Source organism: Triticum aestivum, chromosome 7D, assembly GCF_018294505.1.
Source record: "Triticum aestivum cultivar Chinese Spring chromosome 7D, IWGSC CS RefSeq v2.1, whole genome shotgun sequence".
NCBI lineage: Eukaryota > Viridiplantae > Streptophyta > Magnoliopsida > Poales > Poaceae > Triticum > Triticum aestivum.
Window position 1 is genome coordinate 87,561,761 of NC_057814.1, and position 24,219 is coordinate 87,585,979.

At 45.1% G+C, this 24,219-nt stretch overlaps 2 protein-coding genes and 2 long non-coding RNA genes across 12 annotated transcripts; 1 reads left to right on the plus strand and 3 right to left on the minus strand.

Annotated features, from left to right (window-relative positions):
- Window positions 1–2,701: 2,701 nt before the first annotated feature.
- Window positions 2,702–4,425, minus strand: LOC123163882 (uncharacterized). The gene is made up of 2 exons (XR_006482038.1): window positions 4,282–4,425; window positions 2,702–3,315 (listed from the first exon to the last, which is right to left on the minus strand). It is a non-coding gene; the product is annotated as an uncharacterized lncRNA (long non-coding RNA).
- On the plus strand, window positions 2,729–8,910 carry LOC123163880 (LRR receptor kinase SERK2). 2 transcript variants are annotated; one of them, XM_044581285.1, is made up of 12 exons: window positions 2,729–3,051; window positions 4,420–4,623; window positions 5,184–5,316; window positions 5,609–5,680; window positions 5,980–6,123; window positions 6,192–6,263; window positions 6,410–6,475; window positions 6,574–6,641; window positions 6,739–6,876; window positions 7,006–7,353; window positions 7,658–8,052; window positions 8,323–8,910. In XM_044581285.1, exons 2-12 carry the CDS (start codon window positions 4,554–4,556, stop codon window positions 8,644–8,646), a joined length of 1,830 nt encoding a protein of 609 aa, XP_044437220.1. In that variant the 5' UTR covers window positions 2,729–3,051; window positions 4,420–4,553; the 3' UTR covers window positions 8,647–8,910. The 2 variants fall into 2 exon arrangements, with proteins under 2 accessions (XP_044437220.1, XP_044437221.1); XM_044581286.1 differs by lacking the exon at window positions 2,729–3,051 and adding an exon at window positions 3,077–3,095.
- Window positions 5,033–8,424, minus strand: LOC123163881 (uncharacterized). The gene is made up of 3 exons (XR_006482037.1): window positions 8,174–8,424; window positions 6,087–6,304; window positions 5,033–5,265 (listed from the first exon to the last, which is right to left on the minus strand). It is a non-coding gene; the product is annotated as an uncharacterized lncRNA (long non-coding RNA).
- A 340-nt stretch (window positions 8,911–9,250) lies between the features above and the next one.
- On the minus strand, window positions 9,251–13,189 carry LOC123163878 (pentatricopeptide repeat-containing protein At4g19890). Of its 8 annotated transcripts, none has more exons than XM_044581278.1 (5): window positions 11,016–13,189; window positions 10,779–10,879; window positions 10,598–10,648; window positions 10,462–10,504; window positions 9,251–9,897 (listed from the first exon to the last, which is right to left on the minus strand). In XM_044581278.1, the coding sequence occupies exon 1, from the start codon at window positions 13,112–13,114 to the stop codon at window positions 11,102–11,104; it is 2,013 nt and encodes a 670-aa protein (XP_044437213.1). In that variant the 5' UTR covers window positions 13,115–13,189; the 3' UTR covers window positions 9,251–9,897; window positions 10,462–10,504; window positions 10,598–10,648; window positions 10,779–10,879; window positions 11,016–11,101. The 8 variants fall into 8 exon arrangements, with proteins under 8 accessions (XP_044437213.1, XP_044437212.1, XP_044437218.1 ...); XM_044581277.1 differs by having other exon boundaries at window positions 10,978–13,189; XM_044581283.1 differs by having other exon boundaries at window positions 10,462–10,523; window positions 10,978–13,189.
- Window positions 13,190–24,219: the final 11,030 nt, after the last annotated feature.

Sequence of the window (24,219 nt, forward strand, 5' to 3'; positions counted from 1 at the left end):
TTTCTGGTCCCAAACAAAAACCTTGCTCTGATCCAAGCCTGAAAATGCGTCGTCGGTCAAAGAGTACCCACAACTAGTTGCATGGGTCGTAGACTCGTAGTCCTGGTCGTGCCGTTTCACTTTCATGACAAGGATGGATATGAATATATGTGGGGCATGCGTGACAAAGAACAGAATGTCTCCATCACAAGAATGTCCTTCTAGCATGGACCCAGAGCTTGAGAAAATTGCGTATTCCTTGCCTTGACTAGTAGTGCCACTTGACGACTCTGCACTCCCCATTGTCTGTGATTATTTTTGCGTATCAGACCACCTACATGAACGAATTGCTAGAAAGGACCGGCAAGCCGGGCAAGCGACCACAGCCTGCCAGGTAACAGGAATCCCCTCCTTCCTTTCCCACATCAAACGGTTGATCCAAGACCGAAAGCTCAAGCAGAGTGAAGAGAAGAATCCGGGCAGAAAGCAGAGCATCTAACTCAGACGTGTCATACTTGCAGCGTTGAGAATCCATCCATGCTTATATTTCTCTATCCGTCCAGGGTTGAGGCTTGTCTCCTTGGGGCTTGGGTGGTATAGATCTCTCTTAACCTATCCCTGGTATGTAGACTGGTAGCATACAGGAGGACTGATTAGGATGCATGCATGGCCAGTGGCGGCTCCAGCGTGAAAATGCTGTGGGTTCAAATATATATACTGAACTATGTAATGTGTTCTAATTTTTTTCACAATTATCAACTAATCTAAGGGTGTAATCCAAAAGGCTGTGGGGTCAGCTGACCCCACGCATACACATGGAATCGCCACTGTGCATGGCTCTCGTTTTCTCTTGTCCTAGGCTATCAAGAGAGACTGCCAACAAGACATGTGTTGGATTCTTCATTTCCTGTGCAACCCAACTGAATAGGACAGAGCACTTCACAGGAGAAGAGACCTTTCGGTTGGTTCTGGTTGGCCCTTCGAATTCTTTCTAACAAGAGGCCACAAACTCGGTCCAGCATGTAAAAACTTGGACTTTTGTTTAGGTGGAAATAGGTGTTCGTTCGGATGAGGACGCATTTCAAGCATAATAAATAGTGATGATGATGAGGCGGCAGCAGCAGCAGCAAAGTGGGAGCAGAATAGATACGCCCACTACTAAAGATTGTCCTGCCCATTGTTTGTTTAACCTTTTTTGTTTGAAAGAAAGAAAGAAAGAAAAGGAACTAGTATATGGTAGAAACAGGAAAGGAAGGTTAAATTATGCAGTAAAGCCTGTATCGCCGTTATTCTTTATTTATCTTTTTTTGCCAATGCTATCTCATAGGTACTTAAGTTCTGGAAACATTCCTTATAGGCTACATGCCGGATTCCTGGTGTTTGACTACAGAGAGCATATGGGATGGTGCGATAGATTTACTTGATTGGCATTTCTGTACTTTACTACTACATGTTGCCATCCGTAATTCTCGATCAATTTGAAGAAGAAAAAGGATGATCCCACGCAATAAAAAGGGAGCTAGTGTGAATATTTGCTTCTCCTACGGGAAATTAGCAAGTTCTTATCCTCCAAAATGGGTCCACAAGGACTTCCTCGGGTCCTTAGAAAAGCGACTTTTTCTCGGTCAAGACGGGGAGTGAATTCAGAGATAATGAAGTTGGCGAGCTAATCTTTTAAAACAAGCCTATGAAACCCTTCCAATAAATAATATTGCAATGGGAAAATCCACATTAAAATAATTCAATATAGGCTTATGCTTAGCGTCATTGTATATAACCAAAAAGCAATCCAGCTCCAGTTCATACATACTGTGGTACTGCACCCTCGATATATATACATAATTCTTTTTGCGTGTGAATGAAATGGAACTTTGGAGCAACGAGTGACATAAACAGATTTAACAGAACATGGCTTAAAATACAAATGGAGTGAGAGAATATAGCTTGTTATCACTGGGATGAAATTATAATCAAGAAAAATAATGATTCTAGAATTATGATGGGATAGCAACAAGCAAGATAAAATAAAATATGCCAGGGAGCAACACGCAATAAACAATACTAATAATTGAGTGGCAGCAATAGACAAACCGATAATTTGTGGTGCCATGGTCATCATGAAAGGCACATCTTGGGAAGATCTAAAACACAGGGCAGTGGACAGTGACCTATAGTTTGTCTATCATAGACTGTCGTTTCAATATCAGGGAACATATTCGTCTATATCAATATCAGCGGGATGGCTGGAACCAACAAACCCACTTGGTTTCTTCAACAAAATATAGACTAGATTAGCTGGTGCACTTGCTCCAATAATTTTTACAAAAAAATAGAGCCTTTTTCAAAGTAGCATCAGCATAGATGCTTAAAAGTGTGATGGTGGAACCTGGCTGAGCATGTTGCGCACAACGATGAAGGAATACATACATGGTGCTTTGGGTGATTATTCCTTGCTTATGCTAGTCGATGGGGAAGGGAAGCACAGTCCCCTTCAGAAAAACTGGGGCTCTAACACCCATAACTTCTCGAAATCACATCTGGCTAATATCAGATCAACCAACTCAATAATTTCAGTTCAACACTATGCTGACACCTGAATGCTCACCTGGCTCTTTCCATGCATGAAACCCTATGCTGAAAGATGGTAGGGCCCATATAAATGCCATGAGATTTAGAAGATCTATCTGCTAATCGGCTACTTAAGTAGCGTAAAGCTCCCGTCTCGAATAAAATAAATAAATAGAGAGACAGAGTAGGTTAAAGCTCTAACAGAAAACTTTCGGTACCCCAAACCAAAGGGTATGGCCTGAGATCCGAATCAATTAGTGACTTTGAAGTCCGTGGGGCATTCAATCTGAGATGCCCGTTACAAGATATAACGAGACAAATGGACTTGATTGCTTCTTCCTGCAAGAAGTAGACTGTTAAATTTGACCCACTCAAGTCACTCCAGTACCTGGACACTTAGCTCTGAGAAGCTCAGACTCCTCCCAGTCTTCTTCTAACATACACCTCAAAGAAGAAATGTCAAAGGAACGCAGTAGCACCACAAGCTTCTCACTCCCTTTCCTGGTAAGTTCATGATGCTCTTCTTCCCATGTGCACATGGTTGACTTGTAAGTCTTTCTCTGCTTCTTCTTCTTTGCTTCACTTGATTGCTTGCCTTCCTTTAGAGTAGCTGTTGTGCGTGTTCATCTTCTCGAGAAATGGTCGCGTGTTTTCTTTCTCTGAGGTTGTTTGTTCTATTGCTTCCCTTGTGATTGTGGAGGTTTCTTTTCACTAAAACACTACTGGAGCATGGCGCAGTAGATATAGATTATGCTCAGAAGCTTCCACCTGCAGAATTAAATGAGTAGGAAACTGAGTGTATTCGGCGACGGCAGGGCCCGACGGGAAGGGGGGAGGGGACGTCCGGGGCAGTCCTCTGGCGGGGCAGTGTGCGACTGGCGAGCTCGGTCGAGCGGCTGGCGGTGAGCTTGCTGGGAGGTGCGCCAGGGCAGACTGTGTGGTAGTGGTGCTGCTGAGTGCAGTGGAGGCATGGTGCTGCGCACAGCGGCGTGGGCTGCTCCTGAGCGGCCACGGAGGTGCGCGGGCATGGCGGCGCGTGGAGCTGTGGTTTAGTGAGCGGCGGCTGGGCTTCATCTTTGTCCTGGTGCTGAGGTGCTGCTGGAGCTGGAGTTGCCGCTGATTCTGCTTATTGGAGAAAGTGGAGGTGTTGTGCTGCTGCTGCTGGTTGGAGTTGGTGCTACTGGGAAGCTTCGTGATACTAGCGTGCCTAGAAAAGGTTCTCATAGCTAAACTGAGTAGCTGAAGTGAGTGATCCTGGTGGTGGTGTGGCTGCTGATTGCAGAGAGAGCTGCTGCTGCTGCTGGGTACTCCTCTCCTCCTCTGTCTACAGAGAGAGACAAGGTCCATTTTGGATATGAGTCATGAATCTTGATACTGAAGTTCTTAATAAGTACTCCCTCCGTAAACTAATATAAGAGCGTTTAGAATACTAAAGTAGTGATCTAAATGCTCTTATATTAGTTTACAGAGGGAGTACTAACGAGTTGTGAATTTGGGGAGGTTGCCATGTTATTGCAAAAAAAATGGCAGGAAAAAACATGTTTATTTTGGCTCAAGTTTTCTCCCCATAATATATGAAGATGCTTCTTAGCTAGCAAAGTATCCCGTTATGTCTGAGATTCCGGCATTTAGAATCAGTTATCTCACTGTGGTTTGCAACTGAGAAGCAATCAAGATGATTGATAGGTTGCAATTGAACCCAATTTTCATCGTTGCAGGTAGGATTTAGTTAACCTGAATCTTCCTTCCTGCTTTTCAGCTGTAGGTTTTGTAAAACTTCTCTCTGTAAATTGATGGCTTGATTCTTTGTGATTTTTCATTCTTCTCAGTTCCCTCTGCTGGTCTTCTCATGTGCTTCATTTTTCTTTTCAGTAATGCAGCTACCTGCCACTGATTCAGAATAAATTGAGCGCTTCTGTGTTCCATCGAGCAAACAGATACAGATTAAATCGAGCAGTGTTTCTATTCCCCAAAAACAAAACAAATTGAAAATAGCTTCAGAAAGCATGAAGCTAGTAGCTTTTGGATTAGTTTTATTGGGGTGCCTGCAATCTTTGGCAGCTCCTGACTTCCAAGGTAAAGCCCTTATATATTTGACATAAATAAACATCTTTGCCACATCAGACATTATTCTACAAGGTCCGCACTCGGTAAGGCAATGTCATATTTAAATTGATTTTTTTTACTCCAAGCTGTCTATTTGACTGGAGTATCAGTTGGAGATTTGTCTTCCTGCCTTAGTAGACAAGTATATATCGTATACAACAATATAACTGCCATAGTAATCCTACGGAACTCTGGTGTTGTAATTGGGGCATAAAAGGATATAACATATACAGAAACTAATGCACCAATGGTGGCTGGTGGATATCAACCACACCTTCAATTGCTTAGAAAATTTGCAGTTCTGTTCCAAAGGAACATGAAACTGTAAAAGCATTTCTCATCAAATATTTGATTATTTTCTTTCAATGAAGTGGCCTGCCTTTGGTTTGCTCTGCATCAGTTAAGCTATCCAGATTGCGAGTGGAACACTTAACAGGTGTCAACTCAGAAGGATTGGCCATTTTCCATTCTCTTGCATTTAGTGTCTACCTCGTAATACTACAAACAAAATGACATTTTTTTAATCTCAGTCATAGCACTGTATGAAATGAGGATGATGCTCACTGACAGCCGCGGTGTCTTGAAAGACTGGAACAATAACCAAGTGAGCCCCTGCTATTTTGATAATGTTAGATGCGATCAAGATGGCAGCGTTATTGGAATGTAAGTGAAAGAATTCATCTCAAATGCGTACTTCAAGAAAATTCACATTCTGGCCTATGAACATAGTGAAGTGAAATCTTCGATACTTCTAGTAAAACATTTCTAAAGTGCTTGATGCCAACTTCTAGTTAGATCACTCAAAAACTTCTCATAATAGAACAATGGTTTTACTTCAACAGCACATTCTTCATGCTCTACTATCTCCTACTTTTACTATTATAATACAGTTCACTATAGCATTTACCTGTGTCCACGTGACTATGTGCCTAGTTTCTCATTTCCAAATATGCAGAACTTTGAGCTCCTCAGGGTTAAGTGGAATTTTATCACCCAGCATTGCAACGTTAACAACTTTACAGCAGCTGTAAGTTCAATTATCTACTATTGCAAATATGTATTTCAAGATTATTCTTTATAAAAAAGAGTACTGCACCAAACGCTGGTGGTTGTTTCTTGTTGTAAGTGAATTCAATGAAAAGATCCGGAAATAACGAATAATGAGAAAATTCATTTATAGACATTTTGTTCTCGTTTCCAAATTTCTACTTAGTTATTCCCATCATCTGGTAACCACAGGATGATCCCAATCTCCTTTTAGTCAAAGATAAATCTCACTTCTCCTTCCAAAATGGATGACATTTTCTTATTACTATATGGTTTCAGGTTATTGGATGGTAACAACATAACTGGAGGAATTCCACAGGAGTTAGGGAACCTATCAAACTTAATGACTCTAAAACTTGGAAGAAATGGCTTAAATGGCTCAATACCTGAATCTTTTGGCCTTCTATCAGAACTCCAAAATCTGTAAGTCAGCCCATTACTCATGTTATCATGACTGAACCACAACTCTAACAATGTGATAACTTGGACAGGGATCTAAGCGAAAATCTGTTGATTGGTAACATTCCAAACTCTTTGTCAAATCTTTCATCGTTGAACAATATGTAAGTTGACCTTTTCATGCTGACAAATCCATGAAACCTGCCTAATAGTGAAAGTCATCAATAATATTCATTGTTACTACTTTTCCACATAAATAAAGGATATCTCTATTATCTTATGATATATCATAACTCATTGTGTTTTGCAGTAATCTCGCATATAACAGTCTTAGCGGTGAAATACCAGAACAGCTACTTCAGGTGTCCCAATATAAGTATGGCATATCTTTAGTATTATCAGAATATATTATACAAACAATTTCATGTGTACCACTTTATGTTTTACATAATAAGTGAAATCGAGTCTTTACAGCTATACAGGCAACCATTTGAACTGTGGCCAGCACTTAATTTCATGCAATGGAAGCACTAATAAGACAGGTGATTTAGATAGCAACATAGCAATCCATATTGAACCCTACATTTGGAGCAAGAAACTACATACATTGTCAAACTAAATGCTTGGTAATACCAACAGGTGGATCAAGCAACTCCACTGTCAAGGTGATTCTTGGAAGCATTGGCGGAGCAGTCATTCTTATTGTTTCTGTAGTTCTATTTCTGCTATGGTGGCAAAGAATGCGCCACCGTCCTGATATATACATTGATGTTCCAGGTTCGTTCAGCAAGATCACTACGTTATTTTCAAAATTACTATAATTAAACTTTCAACAATATTACCATACCAGAAAGGACTCTGAACATTTTTCAACCAAGAAATGATAAATATTTACAACATTTTTAGGTCAGCATGATCACAACCTAGAGTTTGGGCAGATAAAGCGTTTTTCATGGCGAGAGCTCCAGACTGCGACCAATAATTTCAGTGAGCAAAATGTACTCGGCAAGGGCGGTTTCGGTAAGGTGTACAAAGGAGTGCTTCCAGGTCCAGACAGCAAGAAGGTTGCGATCAAACGGCTATTTGAAGTAGGAAGTCCCGAAGGCGAAATGGCTTTCCTCAGAGAAGTGGAATTGATAAGCATTGCTGTGCATAAGAACATATTAAGATTAATAGGATTCTGCACGACACCAACAGAGCGGCTCTTGATATACCCCTTCATGGAAAATCTGAGTGTCGCTTCCCGTTTAAGAGGTACTGCTAAGCTAAGATATCTCTTCATCACATGAGTTTATTCATATGTTTATTTAATTGGTCCTTTTTTTAGGTGTGTCAGCTGAGTTGATGCATGCAATTGTAGTGTAGTGTATTGCCAGAAACTTGGAGTGCATGTTATATGTGTTGAATAAGAGAGAAAACAGAAATCATGAAGAATTCAGTTATCTCTAACTTTTATACCAGACACTACAGAGTTTCATTATATGTTCTTTTCAGATAATAATATAGCATATAATTTATTTGTGCAACATACTGCTGATGAAACTCCAACAATACGCAGATATAGAACTTAATGAACCAATATTAGATTGGATGACAAGAATGACGATCGCACTTGGAGCTGCCCGTGGTTTGGAATACCTTCATGAGCACTGCAACCCCAAGATCATCCACCGCGATGTCAAGGCTGCCAACGTCCTACTCGATGGGAACTTTGAAGCAGTCATAGGAGACTTTGGGCTGGCAAAGATGATGGACATGGGGAGGAACACTGTGACGACAGGGGTCCGTGGGACAATGGGCCACATAGCTCCCGAGTACTTTAAGACCGGGAGGCCATCAGTGAAGACGGACATATTTGGATATGGTGTTATGTTATTAGAAATTGTGACAGGCGAGCGTGCAATTTTCCCGGACTTCCTCGAAGGAGCTGGCGAGGTCATGCTCATCGATCAAGTAAGATAGCAATACATTATGGAACTGCTTATAAGTACCCCAAAAAAGATTATAGGTGTTACTGAAAGCTTATGAAACTAAGAAACTAAAAGCATTCTGAAACTCAGTCAGTGTTGCTCACCTTAATAATTAATATGGGCAGAAGTTAGGTGCTTAGAATGGAAGATGTTTAGACATCCCGTATGAACAATGCCCTTGCACTTTCCAGTAAAATTTTGGCTTGCACGCTCACATAGTTGACTCATATGAGGTTGCTTGATTAATCTGAAGGTGAAACTGTTGATGCAAGAAGGGCGATTGGAAGAAATCGTGGACCGCAATATAGGCTGTGGATATGACTTTCAAGAACTAGTAAAAATTATCCAAGTAGCACTCCTCTGCACCAATATTGACCCTTGTCAACGCCCTGCTATGTCGGAAGTTGTGCATATGCTGGAAGAAAAAATTGTGCCGGAAGATCAGTGGGAGGAGTGGCAGCGAGCTGAGCTTACCCGTCGGCAGCAGTACGAAAATAAGCAGCATCACAAATTATTCACCTTCAGTGAGGAGTCACTGAACATCTATGAAGCCGTTGAGCTCTCTGGTGGCAGATGAGCTGCAAGATCATCAAAACTCATCATGATGTTCACTTGTTTCTTCATTAGAAAGAGTGAAAGGAAATATAGAACTCAAAAGTCCCTTTTATAGATGCTATCTATCTGGTTGCGAGACCCTATAGAATCATTAGCAGAATTATGTATAAGTAACTGTACCTAGTATGTGGTGCTGTGACACAATGTTGTACTTATACATCTAGCTCAGACATTATTAACATCTGTATGCATGTATATAATCTATAAACAGACATATTTGATTTTACCTGTGTGCACACGTCTTGCATAGGAAATTTTCTGATGACTATTATTGCTTACTATTAAAATTTGGGTGTTATATAGTCCTCATGTAAGGGCCAGCCTATCCAACTTTATTTTTGAACTGTATTATTGCTTATTAGATACGCTTGGCATGTAATATCTTGAAAGTTTAGCCAAAAGTCCAGCAGCATGCATTTTTCAAATTCCAAACTACAGATAAGTTAACCAACCAACGATGGCCTAAGAGAACTGCACAGCAATGTGTTTCCCCCACAAAAATCCGAAATTGTAAGGGTAACTCGAGCAATGAAAGTGACCATCAATAAAGATAAAACCAACAAAGAAACTCCAAAATCAAGATATTACTTATTATACAAGGAAACATGTTGCCAGGCGTCAATCTAGATGAAGTGGTTTTCCTTAAGAAGTTAGCGTACATGTGTAGATTACAAGCAATGATCATATGGAGCTCAACATCAAACATGTCCAGTGAGGACCCATAAAAGGTCAAGACTGAGAAAGACATTTTCACTCCAGTGAGGACCCATAAAAGGTCAAGACTGAGAAAGACATTTTCACTCCAGCCAACAACTGTGGTGCAGCTGACATAGCATAATAACGTAACCGTGTAGGCGCCACCAGTCCCCTTAAATACCAGCAAGCATCAAGATTTTGCTGACTAGACATGAATTTCCTGAGTTATGGGGATACTCATCTGTTTTGGTCAGTTTTCATGGTGTTCTTTCATTGAAAGGGACCTTTCACAGTATTACTTGCAATTGTTAGATATTTTAACTAGACAGTTCCCAGTTTTTGCAAGAGATTTTCTGATATCCAACCAGCTTGACATTGGGGATTAGGATAAGAGCCCTCGTGGGAGACAAGCATCCAAAGCCCAGCTGCACGCAGTTGCCGTATCTGGAATAGTTTTCGAGCCAATGAGGGCAGCCAACATCAACAAAGAGCGAGGTTCAGATACCAAGAATCATGTCTGCAGAAAGCAGAATAAAATTCATGAAAAAAATATGATGTGCAACGTTCTGCAGCACAACTATGATAAAATGAATAATATTTGCATTTACAAACACAACTATCCTAAACGAAACTTTGCCTAATTAGGTCTGCAGAAAGTGGAACAAAACTCAGGAGAACTATGGCATGTGCCTTTTTTGCGAGAAAAAAAAATGCCCTGCATCGTTCAAATCTGCAGTGCAACTATATTAAATGGATCATTTTGCGTTTATAAACACAACTGCCCTGTAAAAAATTTGCCTTAAGTAATAAGTATGTGAACAAGGAAGCTGTGAACGATATTATGAACATGTGAAGAATAGTAATCAAGAAATTTAGAGCTAACAACTATGTCTAAGGTGAACACAGAATAACAGTGAGAATAAATATCATTATCTTGCAACTTCTTACAAGAATTCTCTGAAGGAGAACTGAGACAGCTGAATTTTTGGCCATGTGGTGCAAAAAGAAAATACAGAATTTACACATCAACACAGGAAACAATATACTCTGGTAGGAATAGCATAGGATCAAATTTACGAACCCATCTGCGTATCAGAGACTTCGGATTGTAGAAAATATGTGACCTGTCAGTGAAACAACTCACTGCTATGAATAAGCATAGCATGAAATTATATCTTGAGAAGTAGGAATATAGGGTGCAGAAAATTAAAGATAACCTTCACATGCATATGGATTTTGTTGAATATCTCCAACATAGAGTTGTTCTCCTGTACAAACGGAAACATTCAGAATGGTAAATCATACAAGAATATGTGTCAGGCAACTTAAATCAAGACTCAAACTAAATTAGAACTAACGCTGAGCTATCACAGTTTCTTCAGCATATCAACAACAAACCTTCTTTCTTCTCACATGTTTATGCACAGGGGACGCCGTTCCTGCCATCAAGCAGTTCTTACACGATACACTAGCGGAAGTCTGGTCATATAGATCTTGGCCTGGAAGAATTATAAGACCAGTGAGTATGCAAGAGCAGAATTTTGATCAACCAATATTGCGAACTTTCTGAGTCATGGCACATACAAGAAAAGAGTACCATTTTACTATGGCAAGCTGAGAACAGTGAACACCTACTGTAGAATATTTCTTCCATATCAGTTGCAAGCAATTAGATTGCTCTCCCTAACTAAGCAATAACTGTAGCATTCTTTTCTTGAAAGCTAGAGGGTTTTTTTCGAGATCTTATCAGATATTTCAGAAGCTAGGGCGTGTCTATTGTTCGCGCAGCATGAATTGATGAAGCCAGTATAAGTTACATGGTCAACAGCCGAATCCCAATCCAAAACCCTTTTTAGGAAAAGACTTGCATCATCCACATTTCCCGTAGCACTGAGCTTTCTAACTAGCACATTTGTTGCGTGAATCTGTCGCCGTTTATCCAGTCTATCCAAGATAGATAGAGCAACACTTGTCCTTTCCCTACTGCAATATTCAAAAGCTAAAGTGACAGGAGTTACTTCACACGGCACCAAATGTTTATCAAGCATGCCTTCATATAATGCCCGTGCTTCCTCTAGTCTCGATTCCTTGCAGAGCCCACTTATTAGAGCTCCATAAGTTACAGAGTCAGCGAGGCATCCATTTTGAACCATTCTATCAAAGACTCTCAAAGCTGAGGTTGATTTGCCAACTTTACAGTAGCCTGCAATCATTGAGGTATAAGTTTGTGTGGTTGGCACTAATTCTATGGCGAGACACTTGTCAAACAGCTTTTCGCTTTCTTCCATCTGTCTCTGCTGGCAATATGTAGCAATAAGGGTGGTGTATGTTTCTATGTCAGGATGGCAACCATTTTCAATCATCCGGTTGAACAAATCTAGAGCATATGTTATGTGACCTTGTTTGCAGTGTTCAGTTATGAATATAGTATATGTCACTTTATCAAGCTCAAGCCCTTGAGTAGTGGCCCTCCGGAGCACCTCGTAGGCCTTTTCAATTTTTCCTTTCTTGAGGAGGCCATCAATGACAGCATTGTATGTGTAAATGTTGGGCAGGAAGCCTTCATGAGTCATCTTATTCATCAGCTCAAAGGCACGATCGAAGCTGCCTGTTTTGCTGTGGCCACTGATCAGCGTAGTGTATGTGTTTGTGTTTGGTGCCAACCCCTGCTCAACCATCCTTCCAAGAAGCATCTCAGCTCGAGCAAGCTTACCCTCATTACAGTACCCTCCAATCATCACAGTGTATGTATGCACATTCGGCTTGTATGAACTACTCTTGATGAGCTTCAAGAAAAGCCTGAACGCCCGCTCCGTCCACCCAATCTTACAGAGCCCATCGATCAGCGACGTGTGTGTGTACACATTCGGCTTCAGTCCTTTTCCGACCATCTCCTCCAGTACACGGAACGCCTGCTTGACATGCCCTCTTTTGCACAAACCATCAATCCACACAGTGTAATTCACCACATTTGGTGGGGTGCCCATCTCCAGCATCCTCCTGAAGAACTCAGACACGTCCCTAAATCGGCCCTTCTTGCAGAAGGTGCGCACGACCACCGTGCATGTCGCGTTGTCCAGGCAGAACCCTTGCCCCCACATTGCCGCCAACAAGGCTTCGACCTCCTCCACCCGGCCTTCCCTGCAGCACCCTAGGACCAGCGCCCGGAAGCTGCGCGCATCAGGGCACACCCCACCACGGGTCACCATTCCGTCGAACACCTTGCGCGCGTAGGCGAAGTTCCTGGTGTCCAGCCCGCCCCTGAGGATCCAGTTGGCCGTCTCGACGCAGAACGGAAGCCCGTGGCTGCGCATCTCGAAGACCATGTCCGCGGCCTCCGGGAGACGGCCCGCCTCGGCGAAGGCGGCGACCATCCGGCGCATGGCCTCGTGCGCCATGGGGAGGCTGCCCCTCGCGACGAAGGCGGTCGCGGCGGTGACGTAGAGGCGCATGAGGTGGCGCACGTCCGGGCGGGACGCAAGGCGGCGGAAAAAGGCGAGCGCCGCAGCGGAGCCATCGGATTCCGCGAGGGAGGGGAGTGCCGCGATGGCGTCGTCGGGAGCTAGCGCGCCGGGGTCGTGGTCGCCGAGCGAGAAGATGTGGGGGGCGGCATCTGGGGTGCAAACGGGAGGCGGAGGCGGGGCGCTGGCCGTGTTTGTGGTGGACAAAGGTGGGGGCTTGAGTGCGAAATGGAGGAGGCGGCGCCCATGGCGATGGCGAGAGAGCATCTGCATGGAGCTTCTTGCTGCTCTGCTGGTGCGGCTCCTTTCCTGCTCTCTGAAAGAACCATTTTCTTTAGAGGGGTGCCTCTGAAAGAACCATAGTAGGCGATTTCCTTTTTTTTAGGGGTGCTAACACTTTATTGATCTATGGTAGCATTAAGAGGTATACATACCGAGCCATAAGGAGATAAAAGCCACAAATGGCGACCCCGATCAAGCAAAAGAGAGTGTTTAGCAAGATTACGAGCATCGCTATTTGAAGCTCTGCTTTCAAAAATAAAGCTACAGCTATTAAAAACGGGACTCCTTTGAGATATTTCTCTGATGACCGATAAGTAAGCTTCGCCAGTCCCTCCTTTAATATCCTCTTCCACCTGTTTGCAATCGCAAACCACCACAAAGTTCTGCAGAGATAGGTCTTCGGCCAAAGCTAGCGCCTCACGACAGGCAACGGCTTCCAAAACTGCCGGGTCTAAGACTCCCGGAATGACCAGCGATGAGGATCCCAAGTACAGACCCTGTTGGTCTCTGCATACTGCTGCAGCTGCTCCTACACCATGGTCCTGCGCAATCCCACCATCTACCATTTGCCGCTCGTTGCGTTGAACTGTCGACGCAACGCACAGGCGAGCCACCCGCGCGCAGAATCTGGGCCGGCCCAGTCATAGCGTTTTCGGGTTTTGGGAACCTTCTAGATGGTTCCCAGAACCGGGTTCTTCTGTTTTGTTTTCTTCTACTTTTTTCGGGTTTCTCTGATTTTTTTTCTTTTCTTTGTCCTTTTTGTTTTCTTTTTTGTTTCTAATTTTAGTTTTTTCCAGTTTAACGTTTATTTTCCTTTTCAAGCTTTTCCTAATTTCTAAAATGATTATTCAGAATTAAAAAAAACCTTGTTTTCAAAAATTGTTCACATTTTTCAAACAATGTTTGTAGTTTCAAAATTTTGTTCACATATTCAAATATATCCGTGTTTTCAAATTTTTGTTCACAATTCAAAAGAATTGGAAACTTCCAAATGTTTTGTTCATGTTTTCAAAATTTGTTTGCAATATCAAAAAACTGTTTGGAATATGATTTTTTTTTTACAAATAGTTTAGAATTTCAAATTTTGTTCGGTTCCTAAAAATTGTTCACTTTTCAAAATTGTTCGGAATTTCTAAATACGTTCATGTTTCCAAAAATGGTTCAAATTCATGATTATCAAAAAATGTTTGAAACTTTAAGAAATGTTCCCATTTCAAAATTTGTCCACAAATTCAAAAAGGTTTCACTTCTCAAAATTTGTTCGCAAATTCAAAAAAATGCCCCTTTTTTGAAAATTTGTTCACAAATTCAAAAATGTTCTTCTTCTCCAAATTTGTTCACAAATTCAAAAATGTCCCTTTTTTGAAAATTTGTTCACAAATTCAAAAATTGTTCACATTTTGCCAAAACTTGTTCATCATTATCAAAACATGTTCGGGATTTTATTTTTTTCCAATTTTTAAAGATTTGTTCACAAATTCGGAAAACAATGTTCATGTTTTTAATTTTTTTTAACAAATTCAAAAATTATTCACATTTTTTGAAAACTTGTTCGTCTTTGTAACGCCCGGATAATCATGCTACAATAATCCCACGCTAATGGTGCCACGTCACCACGGTTACTGTTGCTAATCTACCGTTAGGTCAAACCCTTTTAAAATTCAAATTCAAATTAATGTCAACAACAAAAGTTTTTTCAAAATTTAAAACAAAAATGTTCGGGAGGTGCCATATTTTGCATAAGTAAATATGGTGTGATAAACATATTTTTATAAAATGCGTAGATAATTTAAGATGATTTAAAATAGAAAAGAAAAGAAATTACAAAACAAAAAACAAAAAAAAAAGAGAAAACCCCTGGGCCGTGGCCCAACTGGGCCAACCCATCAGGCCCAGCCGGCCACCCACTTCCTCCTCCTTATCCACCCCGAACCCCCACCGACACCCCACTCCCCCCCCCCCCCCGAAAATATCTCCCCCCTCTCCCCCGATTGGATCGGGATCGAGAGGAGGAGCCTGACGACGACGCCGCCCGGACCGCCCGACGCCGCCTCGCCCTCGCCGGCCTGCCTCCTCCTCCCCGCCGGCCTGCTTCTCCTCCTCCCCGCCGGCCTGCTTCTCCTCGTCGCCGTCGTCCTCGACCACCACCCCGACCCCCGTTGCCCCTGACCCTACGGCCACCGTGAGCCGCCGCCTATTCTCTCCTCCTCTCCCCCTGTCCCCGTACGCACGCACGCGCGCCCGCTCTGCCGTGGCCGCACCCTCTCCCTCGTTGCTCCCTCGTCCCGCCGCTCCACGCCAGCACGCGCGCCCGCGCCGTCCCGTGCCCGTGCTCGCGCCGTGGCCGCGCCCTCTCCCCCCGCGGCTCCCTCGTCCCGTGCACGCCCCGTCCGCACGCACACGGCACCCGCGCGCCGCGCCCCAGCTCCTGGCCGTGCCTGCCCCCGTCGATGCGCGCGCGCTCGCGCGCCCAGCGCCCCGCTGCCACCCCGGGGGCCGCGGCCTCCTTCCCCGCACCGCGCCTAGGCAGCGCGCCCCACCGTCACGCTCCCCGCGCTCGCCGGCGACCTCATGCGCCGCCGAGCGCGCCCCCAACCCCGGCACCCCGGCAGCCGTCGCCCCGCGCCTGTTCGCCGGTGCCCCGGCCCTCCTCGCCCCGGCGATCTGGGCGAACGCCCAGTCGGGCGCCGCAACGCCCGACCCGCCCCACTAGCGCCCCAGCGCCCGATAGGCCCCCTGGGCCCCTGACCAAATGGCCCCACGGCACAGAGAACGTTTAAAAAAATGATTAAAAAAAATTAAATTAATAAAAATAAATAAATAAATATAAATTAATTAAGATAATTAATTAACTTAATTAATCCTGTTAATATTAACTAATTAAGATTAATTAACCTAATAACCAATTAACCTAATTAACTAGTGTTAATTAGCTAACAGCCCCTGACAGGTGGGACCCACCTGTCAGGTTGACCAGGTCAACGGTCAACGTTGACTGCTGACGTCATGCTGATGCATTAATTAAATTTCGAATTAAATTAATTTACTAAATTCTAAAAATAATTTAAATCTTTAAAATTTAATATAAAATAAACCGTAGCTCGGATGGAAAAACTTTGTACATGAAAGTTGCTCAGAACGACGAGACGAATCCGAATACGTAGTCCGTTCGTCAGCCACACGTTCCTAGCATAGCGAGCATGGAACTTTCCCCCTCCGGTCCGTCTGTCCGAAAACGCGAAACATCGGGAATACTTTCCCGGATGTTCCCCCCCTTCGCCGGTACCACCTACTGCCGCGTTAGGGCACACCTAGCACCGCTCATTGTCATGTCACGCATCGTCATGCTTATGTTTGCATTGTATTTACTGTTTCTTCCCCCTCTCCTCTCCGGTAGACTACGAGACTGACGCTGCTGCTGCCCAGTTCGACTACGGAGTTGATGACCCCTCCTACTTGCTAGAGCAACCAGGCAAGCCCCCCCTTGATCACCAGATATCGCCTATTCTTCTCTATACTGCTTGCATTAGAGTAGTGTAGCATGTTACTGTTTTCCGTTAATCCTATCCTGATGCATAGCCTGTCCTTACTACTACTGTTGATACCTTTACCTGCAATCCTACATGCTTAGTATAGGATGCTAGTTTTCCATCAGTGGCCCTATATTCTTGTCCGTCTGCTGTGCTATACTATCGGGCCGTGATCACTTGGGCGGTGATCACGGGTATATACTTATATACTATATACATGACACCTGTGGTGACTAAAGTCGGGTCGGCTCGTAGGAGTACCCGCAAGTGGATCTTTGTAGCGGAGCGACAGGGCAGGTTGAGACCACCTAGGCGAGAGGTGGGCCTGGCCCTGGACGGCGTCCGCGGTTACTTCAACATAACACGCTTAACGAGTTCTTGGTATTTGATCTGAGTCTGGCCATTTGGTCTATACGCACTAACCAGCTATGCGGGAACAGTTATGGGCACTCGACGTCGTGGTATCAGCCGAAGCTCTTCTTGACGTCAGCGACAGAGTGGCGCGCGCCGGATTGGACTGGAACGCCTGCTAGGCTAGGTCTGCTTCCGGCCGCCCTCGCAACGTGCAGGTGTGCAATGGGCGATGGGCCCAGACCCCTGCGCGCATAGGATTCAGACCGGCGTGCTGACCTCTCGGTTGAGCCTAGGTGGGGCTGCGACGTGTTGATCTTCCGAGGCCGGGCATGACCCAGAAAACTGTGTCCGGCCAAATGGGATCGAGCGTGTTGGGTTATGTGGTGCACCCCTGCAGGGAAGTTTATCTATTCGAATAGTTGTGTCCCTCGGTAAAAGGACGACCCGGAGTTGTACCTTGACCTTATGACAACTAGAACCGGATACTTAATAAAATACGCCCTTCCAAGTGCCAGATACAACCCGGTGATTGCTCTCTAACAGGATGAGGAGGGGATCGCTGGGTAGGATTATGCTATGCGATGCTACTTGGAGGACTTCAATCTACTCTCTTCTACATGCTGCAAGATGGAGGCTGCCAGAAGCGTAGTCTTCGACAGGACTAGCTATCCCCTTCTTATTCTGGCATTCTGCAGTTCAGTCCACTGATATGCCCCTTTACACATATACCCATGCATATGTAGAGTAGCTCCTTACTTGCGAGTACTTTGGATGAGTACTCACGGTTGTTTCTCTCCCTCTTTTCCCCCTTTCCTTTTTACCTGGTTGTCGCAACCAGATGTTGGAGTCCAGGAGCCAGACGCCACCGTCGACGACGACACCTACGGCACTGGAGGTGCCTATTACTACGTGCAGCCCGCTGACGACCAGGAGTAGTTAGGAGGATCCCAGGCAGGAGGCCTGCGCCTCTTTCGATCTGCTTCCCAGTTTGTGCTAGCCTTCTTAAGGCAAATTTGTTTAACTTATGTCTGTACTCAGATATTGTTGCTTCCGCTGACTCGTCTATAATCGAGCACTTGTATTCGAGCCCTTGAGGCCCCTGACTTGTATTATGTTTGCTTGTATGACTTATTTATGTTGTAGAGTTGTGTTGTGATATCTTCCCGTGAGTCCCCGATCTTGATCGTACACATTTGCGTGCATAATTAGTGTACGGTCAAATCGGGGGCGTCACAGTCTTTATCAAAACTGGTCATAATTTTAAGAAATGTTTGTGTTTTTCAAAATTTGTCCACAACTTCAAAAAATGTTCCTGTTTTTAAATTTTCGTTACAAATCCGAATTTTTCTTCACAATTTTTGAAAACTCGCGTGTGTGTTTTAAAAAACATTCAGAATTTTTTTAAAAAAATATTCAGAATTTTCAGAAAATGATTAAAAACAAGAAAATATAATCCAATCTGCCGATATGGCTAGTTCTAAATATTCAGCGTTTTCTCTGATTTTTTACACCTCCCCACTTGCATGGGCCGGCCCAGTCCGGGCAGTGCCCTGTGCGGAGCCTCGACATTCTACCATAGAATGCGGCAGATAGGATGTCCCCCATAGTAGCGGGGAAAGATGGAGCCCGTGCAATTGTGGACGAACCTGGAAAGATGGGTTGGCCCGGCACGGCATGACCTGGGCTATACGGGTCAGGCACGGCACGGCCCGGCTATGCACACTAACTACACGGGCCGTGCCATGGTGTCCTCCATGACCAAAATCACTAATTGAGCGAAATCACACCTAAAAAAACTAATTGAGTGAAATCACTAATTGAGGAGTAATTATTTCAAAGATCACTTTCACGTCCCCAGGTTGCGGCAATTGGCGCTGCGCAAGTGCCGTGCTGCATGTGCGTCACTTGTCGCAACCCGAGAGTTCTCTTTTATTTTGTAAATTCGTTTATTCAAAACGTTTTATCTCCTAAATCATGCGGGATCCCTCGTGTCGAGATCTTCAAAACTAGATCCCACATTGTTAGGTTTTGACGGAAAAGAAAATTCACGAAAAAACGTGCCTCTCGCGGAAGAAAAACAAACAGGTTTTTTTGTTTTCGAGAGGCACAGCCATGCCTCTCATGGAAGCACAGTCGTGCATCTCATGAAATGAAAAAAAATGTTTTTTTTGTTTCAAAGAAGCATGGTCATGCCTCTCGCTGAAGCAAACCGTGCCTCTCACGAAAGGAAAAAAAGGGGGAAACATGTTTTTTTTCGTCTCCCACAAGCACGGCCGTGCCTCTCATGAAAAAAAAGAGAAACAAAAAAAATTCATTCACGAGAGGCATAGCCGTGCCTCTCGCGGAAGAAAAATCGTGCCTCTCATGAAAGGAAAATAACGAAAATGCATTTTTTGCCAAAAAAATAAAAAAAATTACTCCTCAATGGAGGAGGCGGCGCCCATGGCGATGGCGAGAGAGAATTTGCATGGATTTTCTTGCTGCTATGCTGGTGCGGCTCCTTTCATGCCCTCTGAAAGAACTTTGTTTCTTTTGAGGGGTGCCTCTGAAAGAACCATAGTAGCGGGGAAAGGCGGAGCCCGTGCAAATGCTTGCTGTGGACAAACCTGACCAGATGGGCTGGCCCGGCACGACACGACCTGGGTTTATACGAGCCAGGCATGGCACGGCCCGGCTAGGCAGGCTAACTACACGGGCCGTGCCATGGTGTCCTCCATGGCCAAAATCACTAATTGAGCGAAAGTGTTAAAAAAACTATATTGAGCGAAATCATCCCTAAAAAAGACTAGTGGAGTGAAATCACTAATTAAGGAGTAATCTTTTCAAAGATCACTTTCACGTCCTCAAGTTGCGGCAAGTGGCGTGCTGCATGTGCGCCACTTGTCGCAACCGGAGAGTTCTCCTTTTTTTAATTCATTTATTCAAAATGTTTTATCTCCTAAATCGTGCGTCGAAATCTCAAACCGTTTTCACCGTTGAATCCCTCGTGTCGAGATTTTTAAAACTAGATCCCATGTTAATAAGTCTTGACGAACTATTTTTCACAAAAAACTGGACGAAAAATTCATGCCTCTCACGAAAGAAAAAAACAATAAAAAAAGTATTTTCTTTGTTTTTGAGAGGCACGATCATGCTTCTCACGGAAGCTAAACCGTGCCTCTAGCGGAAGCACAATCGTGCATCTCATGGAATGACAAAAGAAAGAGAAAATGTGTTTTTTTCTTGTATCCGAGAGGCACAGCCATACCTCTCGCGGAGTAAATCGTGCCTCTCACGAAAGGAATTCATTTCCGAGAAGCACAACTGTGCCTCTCGCAGAAGCAAACCATGCCTCTCACGAAAGGAGAAAATATGTTTTTTTCGTTTCACGGAAGCAAAACCATACCTCTCACGGGAGAAGAAAAAAGAGAAAACAAGTTTTTTTTTCATTTATAAGGGGCACAACCATGCCTCTCTTGGAAGCAAACCATGCCTCTCACAAAAGGAAAAAAACGTGTTTTTTTCATTTTCAAGAAGCACAGCCATGCCTCTCGCGGAAGCAAACCATACCTCTCATGAAAGGAAAAAAGAGAAAACGTGTTTTTTTTCCATTTTCGAGAGTCACGGCCGTGTCTCTTCCGGAAGCAAAACTATGCCTGTCACGGGAGAAAAAAATTGAGAAAACAAGTTTTTTCATTTATAAGAGGCACAACCATGCCTCTCGTGGAAGCAAAACCGTGTCTCTCACGGAAGGAAAAAAAATAAAAACACATTTTTTCGTGAAAAAATAGAATTTTTTGTCCAAAAGCTAAGAAAGACTTGTGGAAAACAAAAAAGCCGGAAAAGCCCGCCTAAAAAACCGAAAACACCTGCGAAAAAATAAAAAAACAACAAAATCCGGAAGGTGCGTGCAGAGCGCAACATGTGGCGGCGGCTGAGAGCGGGCCAAGTGGCGCGCTCTCAGCCCACCCCCAAGTGATCGTTGGGAGACTCCTCAAGGAGCGCTCGTCAACTAGTTGCTCTCTTAATTAAGGAATACTTCTTTCAAAAGTCACTCTGCCCTATGTGTGTTACTTGTCGCTAATTGGGAGTTTTTTTCTTTTTTCGTAGATCGGTTTATTCAAAATATTTTATCTCTTAAACCGTGCATCCAAATCTTGAACCGTTTTCGCCATTGTATTCCTCGCATCAAGATCTTCAAAACTAGATTACATGTTGATAAGTTTTGGTAAACTTTTTTTGCACGAAAAAATAGGACAAAAAACCGTGCCTCTCATGGAAGGAAAAAACACTTTTTTCAATTTTCGAGAGGCACGGTCATGCCTCTCACAGAAGCAAATTCGTGCCTTTCGCGAAAGCAAAACCGTACCTCTCGCGGAAAGAAAAAACTGCATTTTTTCCGTTTCCGACAGGCACAACTGTGTCTCTCGCGGAAGTAAAACCGTGCCTCTCGTGTGAGGAAAAAAACACGCTTTTTTCGTTTTCAGCAGGCACGGCCGTAATTTTTGCGGAAGCAAATCCGTGCTCTCGCGGAAGCAAAGACGTGCTCTCGCGAAAGGAAAAAAACATGTTTTTCTCGTTTTCGAGAGGCACGGCTGTGCCTCTCACGGAAGGAAAAAAAAGAAAATGTGTTTTTTTTTCTGTTTCCAAGAGACACGATCATATCTCTCGCGGAAGCAAATCCGTGCCACTCATGGAAGCAAAAAAACGTGTTTTCCACGCAAAAAAATGAATATTTTTGTCCAAAAGGTAAGAAAGACCGGTGAAACCCGAAAAGCCAAAAAACCGCAAAAACCCATCTAAAAGGTTACCGAAAAAGGCTTCTGCCCCGCTTTATATATAAAGCAAAGATGGACATCACCCGGTACAAACACACGCCACCACCACACACACACCCAAGGCAAGATACATAGGCACTGAGCGCAGCTACACCACCCCTAGCACTACTACCACGAAGAGATGAAGCCGCATACGACGGACCGTGAACTTCAAGGCGACGCCTTCAGGAAGGATACAACACCGGAGCATCGCCACCGCTCGATCCGAGGATCAGAATTTCCCCTGGAGCTGCACGACGGACCGTGAGAGCCGCAACGACGCCTTCAAGAAGGGAACGAGCTTCGCCGCCGCCAGTTCGCCCGAAGACAGAATATGTTTTCACCCTGGCCAACACTCACCGCCAACGAACACCACACGCCGGCTACCACGCCGCCCACACGGCCATGGCCCCTGGGCAACACCAAAGCCACGGTATCTGCCCAAGAGCACCGCGCTACCGCCACCAGGGTCGCCGCCCCGGAATCCAAGACCTTGACACCACCTCACCCGAAACCCGCCGCTACCCCAACCAAAGAGACGGGCGGAAAGGTCCCACCTTTCGCACCCCTGGGCGACCCCAGCGTCGAGACCCAAAAGGCTGGCCAGCACTGGCATCCATCGACCCGTCCTGCAACCCCGAGCGCGAGACGAGCTCGGTCCTGCAGCACCGAGAGAGGGACGAGGTCAGTCCTGCTGCACTGTGCCCGAGACGAGCTTAGTCCCGCTGCACGGTGCACGAGACGAGCTCAGTCCTGCTGCACAGGGGGCGAGACGTGCGATGGATCACAGCTGGGAGAGGGCCAGCCCTTCGATGGAAGTAGCGCCCAGGCGACGAGGAGATGGAGTGAAGGCCGAAATGGCCGGAATGCAGACGAACCGACGCCGGAGAAGTCGGCCGCCGCCGCAAGCAGACCCGTCGAGCCACCGTGAAGCCGCCACGACACCGGGATGCCACCACCATGAGTCGGACCTCCCCATGCTGCTGCCCACGGCCGGAGCAACGGCCACGCCAAGCCGCTACCGTACCCGTGTCACCCAGCGAGCTCCAAGCGCCGGAGCCGCCGGGCACGCACCACCGAAGCCATGCGCCGCCGGCCAACCCCCACTGCCAGATCCGGCCGGATCCAGCTGGAGGTCGTCCGCGTGCCACCTCCCGAGATGGGAGGGCCGCAGCCACCCCGCCGCGCGCGGATCCAGGATGTCGGTGCGCCGCCATCAGCCGGCCACCCGCCACCCCGCGAGCCCGCCGCCGCGACGCTGAGCCTCGCGGCCGCCCAGCGCCGCCACTCGAAGAAGCTGCCCTCGCCGGCGCCCCACGAGCAGAGGGGGGAGAAGGGCCCCGCCGCCGCGCCCACCGGGCTTTCCCCGACAGAGCTTGCCGGCGGCGGCGGGAAGGAGGGGAGGGATGTGGGGTCGGATGGGAGGGGCAACTAGGGTTTCCCCCTCGGCGCTCGCGGGCGCGTCGCGGGAGGGGAGGAGGGGAGGGGAGCCCATCTAAAAGGTTGAAAATCCGTGCGAAAAAATAAAAGAAAAATCGGAGAAAGTGCCCAGAGCATGAAACGTGGCGGTGGCTGAGAGTGGCGTGCTCTCAGCCCACTCAAAGTGATCCTTGGGAGGCTCCTGAAGGAGCGCCCCTTTGATTAGTTGTTCCCCTCCATGGCTCAGGATAACACTACTATTAAACGGGCTACTCCTAAGAAAATACTATGAAACGGGCCGGACCATCGGCATGTTTAGCCACCAGCCCACCTATTATTCAGGCTATCGGGCTGCCTATTGGCCTAAAAAATTAAAAAAAAAAGTAAGAAAACTAAGTGGGTCTTGGCGGGGAGGTCCTATCTGCCGCTTAGTGCGGCACACTGTCGGGAAAACGCATAGGCGGCCCCATAGGGCCGGCCCACTAGCGAACGAGCGATGTGCCAGCGATCGACGACTATAAATTCGCAAAAACATGCAGCAATACCAATGATCGAACACGAGGCCTCCAACAAAGAATCTTTTCATGCTAACCACTGTAGATTATGAGAGTTAGCGCAAGCCTATAAGAAGCAATACGAACGCATATCCAAACATTTCCTTTTTCTTTTTTTCCTTTCGTGTTTTTGATGGTTTTTTTAAGTTACAAAAAGTTCTCGAACCTGAAATTTGGTCACAAATTTTAAAAAATGGTCATGTTTTCAGAATTTGTTCATATTTTACAAAAAGCGTTCCAAAACTTCAGAAATTCTTCGCTTTTTCGGAAAATGTTCAGGATTTCAAAAGTTTTCATGTTTATAAAAAATCTGATTTTGTAACATGAATGCTTAATGAAACGTGAACACTTTTCACTCAAAAGATTTTCCAAAAACATGAACATTTTTTCGAAATTATGAATCTTTTTTGAATATAAGTACAGTTTTCAAACCAGGAATATTT

What these genes read in the sequence shown, in the direction of transcription:
- LOC123163880 (XM_044581285.1), top strand. Translation starts at nt 4,554, where the DNA reads ATGAAGCTAGTAGCTTTTGGATTAGTTTTATTGGGGTGCCTGCAATCT. An exon ending in GATGGCAGCGTTATTGGAAT is followed by an intron (nt 5,317 to 5,608) that starts GTAAGTGAAAGA and finishes CCAAATATGCAG; the next exon opens with AACTTTGAGCTCCTCAGGGT. An exon ending in CTTTCATCGTTGAACAATAT is followed by an intron (nt 6,264 to 6,409) that starts GTAAGTTGACCT and finishes TGTGTTTTGCAG; the next exon opens with TAATCTCGCATATAACAGTC.
- LOC123163878 (XM_044581278.1), bottom strand. Translation starts at nt 13,114, where the DNA reads ATGCAGATGCTCTCTCGCCATCGCCATGGGCGCCGCCTCCTCCATTTC.